Below are 12,197 nucleotides of genomic sequence, written 5' to 3' on the forward strand. Positions count from 1 at the left end.
TATCAAAATATTTTCAAAAACAAATTAATTTGCCCCAGGTTAAGAACCCCTAATCAAGTCCAACCCCTCAATTTGACAGATGAGAAATTGAAAAGAAGTAAATCTTATTTTATGCTTTTAAAAACAATATCCTGAGAAGGGGTCCCTAGACCTCACTAGACAGTCAAAGAGGTATATGATGCAAAGAAAATTAACAATCCCTGGATTTGATGATCTATAAGATTCCTTTCCAAATTATTTACTTCAAGGCTAACACCTAATGTCTTTGCAAGGAATGCACACTACATATCCCTGAATATGCGGGGACAGGCAATGTTAAGGAAATAAGGATTTATTAAGCATTTACTATATACCAGGAAAATCTGATCTGTTGTACTATGAGTTACTTCATGATGGACATTTCTCTGTGTGTTCATGGATGTCTTTCAATTATCACATGACTTGAAAATAAGAAATGCTGGTACAATCCAAAGAGTCTTATGATCAGTCACATAAGATCACAAAAGCCATGCTGCTGGAGGACAAAACCAGAAAAGATAGAAAGACAAGAAATATTCGGAACTCCTTACCTCCATGATGGGGCTGGATGCAAGCACTTTTTCTTCAATGTTGGTTTCACTAGCAGAGCCCCCAACTGTAGCAAAATATCTCATGGCATATTTAGCTGACACTGTCTTTCCAGCTCCTGACTCCCCACTCACTATGATGGACTGGTTCTTTTCATCTCTGCAAAGTCAAGGAAAAATGGTGCTGATCAATTGCCTGCCATTTAAAACACACATTATCTGTTTGTAAGATTTTAAATCTGGCTTGTAGCTTCTCTTCCATGTCCTAGGTGACTTTAGGCAGCATGATAAGCTCAAAATCAAACTCCCTCCAGACCTGCCCAAATAAAATCCAACCTTTTCCATTTTGAGTCTTGAAAAAGAGAGTAGATTCAAGGATGCCTTGAGCACCTAAAAGCAGTACTGTTGCCTTTTTCTTTATTGGCCCCTCATTAAAGCCTATGAGGAAAGAAAGTTGAATCTGAGGATCTTTATGCAGTGTTTAACAGCTGATGCTATAAGAAAAATGTATCTGACTACCTACCTGTACAGTCTGCCACAATATTCACCTACTCCAAGAAGTCTTCCTTAATTGACTACACACTTCATGGATCAAGTCATTAATTTCATCCCCTAGGCATTTATCTGTTTATAATTTGGGTTATATTACCTCATACTGATTTTTACTTACTACTTGTCAAATGGCTCTCTCCAATCCTCTTGTGCTTTCGCACAAAGCTATTTTCCTCTTCTTTTATGTCCCCCACAATATTCCATAATCTAACACATTCAGTGAGCATTTTCTAGGTGTTCTACAAATGTCTGCTGGGTGAATACATGAATGAAAAGTCCCATTGAGTAGCACGTTGATTTCTAGCTCCATGTAGCAAAAATATTGGAGAAGATCAAGATAAAATGAAATGAGTGATTTAAGTGAAATAGAAAGAAGAACATCCTGACAGAATTTAGCCCGTTAATGCAAACAATGTGTTAAATTCCTACTATGCATAGGATACTGTTCTGGGTTTTGGGGAAAATAACCGATGTCCAAAAAAGGACTTTTTGGGATACCCAATAGTTTAGATAAGTGCTCTTATCCTCAAAATGCATACTACCCAGGGAATGCTTAGTGTTTATCAAAAGAATGAATGTCACAAAGGGTTTTGCTCATCTTTAAGAATCAACTACAAATCAACCGGAAAAAGCAAAGGATGGAATATATAGGTACAAACCTAAATTCTGCCTTTTAATAGCTCAAAGTCACAAAAAAGTTACTATTCCTTTGGGGGACTTGGCTTCCTCATTTGTAACATGAGATTGGAATGATATTAGAGTGCAGAGGAAGGAATCGCAGAGGTCATTTAAGTTGACTTCTCATTTTACAGATAAATTTAGGATGAGAGAAAGGTCACACTTTAGGAGAACTGGGATTCAAATTCATGCACTCTGACTCCAAATCCAGCATGCTTTCTATCATGCAATGTCTGAGGCTTAATCTCTGAGGTCTCCTTCCAGTTAGAACTCAGGGAACGCCACGAGGAAGAAGATTATGTCTTATTTATCTTTATTTTCTCTTGTTCCAAACACAGGACATATATAAAGTTAGTTATATATAAATTATATAAACAAATAAGACATATTTGTTGAACAAATTCCTTGATTCTAACTTTTGTTGTGTTAATGCTGAATGCTAAAGGCATTACTCCTAAGGGTTTTTTGTTTCGTTTTTAAACGGGCTGTAACAAGTAAACTTTATGTGTATGTGTATATATGTATACAGATAGACTGATTATACATGCAATATGTATGTGCATATGTGCACATAAACACAAATGTAGACATATGTGTATAGACACAAACGTACATACACACATATATGCCATATCTATACTTACATAACTCTGCCACTCTCTTTTTCTATCAATCTAACATCTTTCTATCTGTTTATCTATCATGGGAAGGGGGGGGGGGCGGGATACACAATAGACCAACAAACATTCTCTAAGCAGCTACTAGGTGCCCAACATCATGCTAAATATTGAGGACACAATGATAAAAACAAAAAAGTTCCTGTCCTCCAGAGATCTTATTTTCCAGTGGGTTGGGGAAGAGACAGAATGCACATCCATAAGTAAAAATAACAACAACAGTATAAGGTAATGTGGGGGCGAGCACTAAATGGTGTACGCTTCGTGTTGAAGGTGGCATTGAAGCTAATTTTAAAGGCAACAAGGGATCCTAAGAGGTAGATATGAAGAGGAAGTGCATTCCAGGCATGGCATGGAGACAGAGGATGGAATGACATGGGTACGAAACAGGAAGATTTTATTTACTCCTGTTAAAGGCAACGAAGTAGATGACCCACAAATTCAAAGCATTTAGAGCTGAAAGGAACCTGAACTCTGTAGTCTAAATCTCTGATTTTACAAGGAAAAGAAAGGAAAGGAGAAAAGAGAAGAGAAAAAGGAAAGGAAGAAAAAACTCTCAGAAAATTTAAAAAAAAAAGCTTAAGGAATGAAATTAGTTCTTATGATATTTTAAGGGATGTATGTCATTTAATTGTCAAGAACTGTGAAGTGAATATAATTGATTGTAATGATATCCAATATCATTTATGTGGATAAATTATTTTTAAAAGAAAAAAATGATGGGGAAAGGTTAAGTTTTTTTAAATGAAAGCCTATGAAAATTATCATCAAGAATAAACATGTACTGTTTAATTTTGGATTGAATATGTGCTTTCAGATTACTCTGCTAGCACTGAGGAAGGACAGAGAGAAAGTTGAGTAAAACCACTGTCCCTATCCTGAAGGAGACAGTAATCAAATTTGAAGATATTGGATATACATATGCATGAAAGTTACTTTCAGATGTGATCCTTTAGATTTCAAGTTATATTTAATTAACGGGTATGAGTGAAGGTAGATATAAATAATTATTACTGATACACTAAGTTCTTATTTTCAAAGATGCAGACAAGTGGAAAATCTAAATAACCAGAGTATGTTTTAGTCTAGTAGAGTGATAATTAATGTTTATCTTGAAGCGGTTTGTGACGGATAGAACACAATTAACTCATATTCAGTTGAGTTTAAATGTTCAGTGTATTTTTTAAAAATCTAATTCTTTCTAAAAAAAGAAAAATTAGTGATTGATATGTGATCATGAGGAGGTTCGAATTTCCTAATCGCCAAGGACAAATGGGAAATTGCCATAAAAAAAGTCCCAAAACACAACAATCTGAATGTCTTTTTTTTCTCTCACATCACCACCTCATCCTACCATTTTACAGATGGAAGAAGTAAGGTGTCACCTAATCAAATAACTGTTAAATGGAAAATCCATGGCAAACCCTGGAAATTCCTCCTAAATCTAATAACAAGGGTTAGATAGAGTCCCCATCATCTCTTGGTTTTAAAATTGCTATCACAAGACTAGACCAGCCAGAAAACTAACTTTCCAAAGCCTTTTTCTCTTTTCGTTGCTATCCTTTGTCTTCTTCCTCAAGTTTTATTGATACTTAAAAAAAAATGACAAGCATTTCTCATTATTACCCTGCCACTAAAAGCAGTATTGGTGTCCCTTGTAACAAAGAAACAAAATGGTATTAGACCAGGTCTGACGATGTATCTAGTATTCTACACTTACGGCCAACCACATTCATCCTCCTCCTCCCCACCTTCTACTAAGAGGAGCAAAGTCTGCCCATCATTTCTTTTCCAAGATTAAGATTAGTAAATGTATTTTATATAAAGTAACTACCTTTGATTTCTATCAATCTTGCCCTTTGGCCATATCTCAAAACTCAGGTTATGAACAAACACTAAGAGTCAGAAGGGAGAATAGACTGATCTGCGGTAAAGAATTTTCCTAATATAACCAAGAATAAACTATATTTCTATCTGCAATAACCACATTGCAGGAATGACTACAAACAATTCCAAATTCTTTCCTAAAGAATCCAGGTCTTCCTCATTTTATTATTTAGAACAGTGTTGTAAAACTCAAAATCTAAATTCTACATAAGGATCTTGCCCACTAAATACTGACTTAGAAAACATGTTTTCATTACTGATGTTCTACTGTATTTGTATTTATTTTGCTAAATATCTCCCAACTATATTTTAATCTGGATAGGGGGGAAGGGAGGTATGTTTGGTATCTCTGGTTTAAGAGACCACAAGAATGAATGGCCGAGGAAGGGTCTATATTTAGTTATATAGGTCTATATTTAGGTCTATATTTAACTGATATTAAGTAATAGGTGTATATTTAACTAGCATTAACAGTTTATTGCAAATTGGCTTATATCTGCAAATTGCTGAATACTGTCTTGTGGAAGGATGGGACTTGTTCTGTGTTGATCCAGAGAGCAGATCTAAATCAATAGTGGGAATGATAAAGAGATAAATTTTAATTCAATATACTGTCAGTCAAAAAGCATTTATTGTTTACTATGTGCCAGGCACTGTGATAAGACAGTCCCTTCCCTCTGATCAAATGGAGGAAACAACAAGTACACAACTACGTATAAACAAACTATATGCAAGAAAAACAGGAAAAAACTAAAAGAGGAAAGGCATTAGAATTAACAGGGATTGGGAAAGGCTTGTTGTAGAAGGCAGGATTGTAGTTGGGACCTGAAAAAAGTCAGGAGGCAAAGATGAGAAGGGAGAACATTCCAAGTGTGGGTAAGTCAGTATAAATGCCCAGAGCTGAGAAATGGAATCTCTTTGGATCAAGGAAGCCAGTATCACTGTGTTCAGGTGTAAGAAGACTAAAAGGAAGGGAGGACCTAGGCTGTGAAGGGCTATCAACACCTAACAGAGGACTTTATATCAGACCCTGGAAATGATAGGGAGCCACTATCAGTAGAATAGAGAGGTGACATGGTCATTCCTACCCTTTAGGAAAATCCTTTGGTGGCTGAATGGAGAATGGAATGGAGATTGGTATATGGCAGGCAGACCCACCAGCAGGTTATTGGAATAGTCATAATAGTCTAAATATAAGGCTTTAAGGGCCTACACCAGGATAATGTCTGTATCAGAAAGAGAATGTATTTGAGAGATGATACAAAGGTGAGCTTAATATGCCTTAGAAACAGATTGTATATAGGGGAAGAGAGATAGTGAAGAGTCTAGGGTGATGCCTACATTGCCAGCCTGGGGAACTGAGGATGGTGGTAAAAGGGGGAAGGTTTTGGATGGGAAAGATAATAGGTTCAGTTTCTGACATGTTGGTTTGAAGATGTCTACAGAATATCCAGTTCAAGATATCTAATAAGCAGCTAGAGATGGGAAAATAGAGGTCCACGGAGAGGTTAGGCGTGGATAAGTAGATCTGAGAATCATCAGCACTGAGATGCTAACTCAATCAATGGGAGTTGATAAGATTCCCAAGAGAAATAGTATAGAGGGGGAAGAAAGGAGGGTCCTGTGGGAGGATATGACCTGAATGAAGACCTAGTAAAGGATACTAAAATGGAACAGTGAGATAGTAGGAAGAGAACCAGGAGAAAGTGGTATCCTGAAAATCTAGAGAGAATCGAGTATCAAGGAAAAAAGGGTGATCAATTCTATAGGAACCGCAAACAATAAGATCAGTCCAACTCAATGAAACAAACTCCTTCATCAAATAGTATGTTCCCTGTCACTGAAGTGTTCAGAAACTAGATGATCACTTTGGGGGATTTTATCCAATCAGTCTCCTGCATTAGGAAGGAGTGTAGATTGGATGACTATTACTTTCCAAATCTCAGATTGTATGAAAAATTTTCCAACATCACAGCTAACAGAGAACAAAGGCAATGATATAGGTGTACATGAGAGGGTCACCAGAAGAGAAAAGCCAGCTATATAAAGTAAGAGCATGAGACACTGAAGGCTGAGGAGGTCTGGATTGGGAATGTTGGTGGGCACCATGAATAGTAAACCAGGGATAGAGAGAACATCAAGTCTGGGTGGTAGGAGGGAAGTAACATGGAAAGGGAAGGTGGGCAGGCACTGAAAAGAGAGACAACTGTACATTTTGCTGCAGGCACGTGCTAGCTCTTTACACCTTCCATTGTCATTCTTGTTGTCAACTGTCATTGTCATTCTCCAAGATCCTTTCTCTTTGGAATATTCAAGTACAAGTCAGTATGCCAGAAGACTTGGAACAACTGGCAAAGGTTACTCTTCTATTCCTCTACTGCAAACTCTATCAGATTGAAAACTATTCTGACACTGAGAAATACAGACAACACAGGCTGCAAAAGAGCCCTTATTATAGTTAATAGTGAGTATCATTTTCCCACTTCAGCTTCATAGTGATTCTCCTTTTCTATTTATAAACCTCTTAGGCGCAGTATGATACAGGTAATAGCACAAATAATCGCTTCCACTGGCTTGCGGCTCCCATGAGGAACCATTTCCTTTCCTCATGTGGTCACAGAATCAGATACTATTTGAGCTGAAAAGAACCTTAGGAGTCTAAGATTCCATTAGATATGCAAGGCAAGGGAGGGACCAAAAGGCTTAGTGTCTTGTTGAAGGTCACACAGTTCACAGAACCAAGACTAGAGTTCAGGTCTACTGACTCCCAAACTATCCTGACTGCCCTAGATTTTTATTCATCTGAAAACTTGTACTGACCTAGTCCTAACATTAAAGCCTATTTATTTTTTAAAATGACTTCTTTTGCTCTTAACTTTACATCCTGTTCTGCTTTTTCCTCAAGCTCTTAGGCCTTCCACCCCATCATCCATCCCCACCCTCCCACCCTCATCCCACATGGGGTCATGAAGATTGGGACATGCTGAAAATGACTGAACAACAAGATAGAACCTCTGAATTCAGTGAGTCTGGGTGAAGATGAACATGAAGATAAATAACTTTTTTCTGTAATTCTGGATATCAGCTAACTGATATGTTAATACTATTAATTAATTAATTAACTGACATTTATATGATATTTTAGAGTTGGCAAAGCACTTTATACAGGTTACTTCACTTGAGCCTCACATTAGGTCTATAAGGAAAGTTACTACTGATACTATGATCCCTATTTTAAAGGATAATGAAACTGAGTCTGAGAGCAGTCCAGTGGTCTGCCCATGATCATGCAATGAATACATCTCAGAGGCAGCATTCAAACCAAATCATTCCAAATTCTAAGTTACAGAATATAGCAATTGTGTCTTAAGCACTGAATTCTGTCATGTTTACTATATTAGTCCACATACAGGGCATATCCCTCATCCCTATTTCATTCTGGCTTGCATAAAACCTGGAGTATGGTCAATAATTGATAATATTTTCACTTTATACATACTCATATAAATGTATTTATGTGTGTCTATACATATTTATACAGATGTACCTACACATACAAACACAGAAATATAACTTTAGATATGAAGCCTACATTTCATCTGTATAACAACAATGATAACTATTGGTTTACAGAGATCTTTATGTATGTTAGTTATATTTATGCTTGTGTGCATGATTAGTTGCTAATGTTCTTTCAGGTCAGGGATCATGTTTTCTACTTATTTTGTATACAAGAAAACAATATTGGTGTTCGATTAATCCTTTCCACCTTAATTTGAATTCATAGTGATTTCTCTGTGCAGGAACAGATGCAGCTTAGGAGGCAATCATCATCAGGTTTTCCCACATAAAGCCAATCTGTTTCTTCTCAGTCATACCTGTTGCTAAAATGCTGTTTATGATTCTTTTTCTTGGATTCACAGTCAACTTGATATTTGCTCAGAGATATTGTCTTATAGTTCACCAGGAAGGTAATGTATACTACTATAATTTTCTTATGCTCTATTCATAGTCTTACAAAGTGGGTGATACTGCTCCTTAAGGGGATCCAGGATGGTAGTAGTCTCTGGTACAATTGGGGAGCACTGAATAAAAATGAGGGGGCAATAGAAGCACAAGGAAAGAAGAGAAAAGAAGAAAACTTTGAAAGAACCATTTGTACATGTTTCATCTATTGTGTAACAGAGGTTAAAGTAACAGTGATTGCATCATTTTCCAAATAAACACACAAAATGCAAGTTATAACTTTATATTAGTGGTCAAGTCCATTGATAGGTCTTAACAAGCAAGTGTTGGCAGGCGAGTATGTTGTGCATTGCTAGGAAGTCCAGCATGTATGGCAGGAATATGTGCATGTAATGACTTGTTTACAATATGATACTATATGGTTACATGATGCAATACTATGTCATCAAATTTTGAATGCAGGAAAAAAATCCACAAATTTACAATACATTATTAAATTTAAGATGCATCATTTAAAAATATATATATGCAAATTTTTTTAAAGAAAACCATTAAAGGGTTGGGGGGAGGGGATGAGGAGGGGGGCATTGAGTAATTTTTTTTTTTTTTTGGAAAAGAGGGAGATAGGCCAAATAAGGTTGGGGACCTCTGCATCTAAATTCAAGATATAGATTTAAGTTTATCTGTATTATGGCTAAAGACCAGTCATTTTACAACTGTACAACTTAATGCCTGGAGGATTCATTCTGTGAAGTTCAGATTCTGTAAAAGGGCTGCACTTGAGGACTTAGAGGGCTACCTGTGGCCTTGAGGCTATAGATTCCCTATCCCTGGCCCTGGACTATTACAATAGTCTTCTGGTTGGTCTCCCAGACTCATGTCTCTCCCCACTCCAATCCATCCTCAACTCAGCTGTCACTTTGATCCTCCTGAAGTTCCCGTTTTACCTGACTAGACTTACTAAACTACTGAGTAGAGTCCAGTGGTTCCCTATCACTCCCAGTGTCAAATATAAAATCTTCTGTTTGGCTTTTAAAGCTCTTCATAACCTGGGCCCTTCCTACCTTCCCAGTCTTCTTACACCTTATTCCCCTTCAGACACTACGCAATTCAATAACATTGGTCTCACTGAGGTTTGGCATGGTATCTCTCGGTTTTCACTTACCGCCCCTTGGCCTGTATATGGCACGTTCTTACTCATCTCTACCTCCGAGCTTTCTTGACTTTCTTCAAGTTCCAATTAAAGATTTATCTTCTATAAGAAGACATTCCCATTCTTCCTTAACATTATTCACTACTTCCCTCTGTGGTCAGCTCCTGCTCATTCTGTCTATACCAAGGCTGCACCCTTGAAGCCAGTGGTCTTCTCAGTCCTTAGGTGAGGTCTTTTGACTGAGTACAATTTTTTTAGGACAAATCTTTTTATTAAGGGAACTTGTTCTGTGAAGTTTGGATTCAGTCAGAGAGCCACACTTGAGGACCTAGAGGGATACATATGGCCTTGAGGCTGCAGGTTCTTTACCCCTGTTTGTACATAGCTGTTCTCATGTTGTGTCTCCATTAGACTGAGTGCCTTTCTTTGTTTTCCCAGAGTCTGACATATAGGAGATGTTTAATGAATGTTTGCTGACTGACTGACCATATTACATATATTAATGAATACCAGTACTCTCTGCTTGTAGAAATTCATATACAGTTTTGATAATATATTTATGGTTAATATTATCTAATCAGCATAGAACATTTTATTTGAAATGAAGAACAAAAACTAAAATTTTGCTTTGTGCTGGCTTTTTTGGCTGCAGGTGCTAAGGGAAATTCTAAGATGAGCTAGCATGGTTTGGAGTCCACAATTCACAAGCAGGACCTGGAGGGTTTTTACTCTACCTATTATTAATTCTGTGGTACTCTAGGGAAGCAGTGTGGTACAATGGAAATAACACCGGCATTCAAATGGAAATTTCAGTATGTTCAATATTCATTGAGTATGTTCTCAGAAACTTCTATACAACTCCCATTTCAATTAATGGAGACTACATTCAAGTGTCTATAAGCTGGATTTGGTTCATAGTTTCATGTGTATTTATTCTGCGTCTCAAGTGTAATTATTATTAATTTCTCATTACATGAATTAATGTTTTATTCCTTTCACTACTGCCTATCTAAAGAAGTGTTTATAATGGTTGCTTATTTTATAGCATACATTTATACCCTCTAAGCTATTTTATACTAAAAGTATAATGCGCTTAAAAAAATCAATGAAGGAAACAACAATGGTCTTTAAAAGTTCTTTCATAAAATCCCTGACCCGTCATTGCAGGTGTTGCCCCTCTGCTTTTTTGGAGAGGGGAAGGCAAGGCAATTGGGGCTAAGTGACTTGCCCAAGGACACACAGCTAGTAAGTGTGTCAAGGGTCTAAAGCTGGATTTGAACTCAGGTCTTCCTGACTCCAGGGCTGGTGCTCTACTCACTATGCCACCTAGCTGTCCCCAAAAAACTAAAATTTTAAAAAGAGATTGGAAGAGCTTTAATTCAAGAATCTGCTAGCCATTCTTCACAAAGATAATTTTTGTTTTTGTTTACTCAAGATATAGAGATGGACAGATAGAAATACATAGACAGACATGTATGTATTTGAAACTCTGGTTCATACCAAGATTATGGCTGTTAAATTTTCCAAGGAAAAAACTCCTTATTAATTGATCTTTCAGATAAAGCACCTACACATTTTAAAATGATAACCTTTAATGTTATTAAATTAATGATGCTGAAAATGTCCACTTATGCTTCTAAGATATAAGGGTAGATCTAGCAAAGATATTAAAGGTAACCAGAAATCAGATTTTAACACATCGAATCAAAGAATCTTAAAATAGGAACAATCTTACAGCTCATCCAGTCCAACCTCCCTCCTGATACAAGAATCTCTTCTATAAGATTCTACTTAAATGGCCATTTAACAATGAGATAAGAAAAAAGAAAACGAGAGCATAATCAGAGGCAAAAAGGAGATAAAATAATCTCTAATTGCAAATGATATGATGATTCACTTGGAGGGCCCCAAATATTCAAGGAAAAAACATTAAAATTAACCCAGGCCATCTTTTCTTAGTAAAAACACAGTGACCTTATAAGTATAAAATAAAGATGGAGAGAGAGAGAGAGAGAGAGAGAGAGAGAGAGAGACAGAAAGAGAGAGACAGAGAGACAGAGAGACAGAGAGAGAGAGAGAGAATGAGATATGGACAATGTTTTATTTTGTTTTAATATTTTACTACAATACTTAGCCATACTTTGTTGTTACAAGAGAGGGTTCCATGGGAGTGGGGTGAGGTATATGAAGTGATAACATCAATCCACAAAATCATCAGCCTTTTTATGTACTATTAACAAAACCCAACAAGAAGAGATAGAAGAGGAAATTCATGGTTTAAAAAAAACCTAAAGGATCCATAAAATAGCTAGGAATTAACCTTTTAAGACACATTCAGAACTAAAACTACAACTGCAAAACAATTACAGAAATAAAGGAAGACAAATAAGTGGAGAGATGCTCCATGTTCAGCTTTGCACCAAGACAATAAAATAAACATCCAAGTACTACCCTACGCAATTTTACAAATTTACCAATATATCAAAACAATGCAAAATTCTATAAGATTCTAGGGAATAAAGTCCAGAAGGACAATAATAAAGAAGTAGGAATGAAGGACACCTTATATCACCAGAGCTCAAACTATACCATATACCAGTAAATTAATTATTAAAAGAAAAAAAAGTCAAATGGAACAGACAAGACCCAGAAGCAATCACAGTCATACAATGTTTGATCAACCCAAGAACACAACTGAGTCAAATATTCCCCATCAGA

The 12,197-nt window shown here is 36.5% G+C and overlaps 1 protein-coding gene across 4 annotated transcripts in view; it reads right to left on the bottom strand.

Moving 5' to 3' along the window:
- The window catches only part of LOC140502852 (unconventional myosin-Vb), a 556,148-nt gene that overhangs the window by 279,646 nt on the left and 264,305 nt on the right, over positions 1–12,197 (bottom strand). For all 4 annotated transcript variants that reach the window (XM_072606904.1, XM_072606907.1, XM_072606905.1 and 1 more), the window contains one exon: positions 570–726. In XM_072606904.1, coding sequence (XP_072463005.1) covers positions 570–726 — 157 coding nt within the window. The remainder of the gene's footprint in view (positions 1–569; positions 727–12,197) is intronic.

The sequence above is a fragment of the Notamacropus eugenii genome, chromosome 4 (genome assembly GCF_028372415.1).
Source record: "Notamacropus eugenii isolate mMacEug1 chromosome 4, mMacEug1.pri_v2, whole genome shotgun sequence".
Lineage (NCBI taxonomy): Eukaryota > Metazoa > Chordata > Mammalia > Diprotodontia > Macropodidae > Notamacropus > Notamacropus eugenii.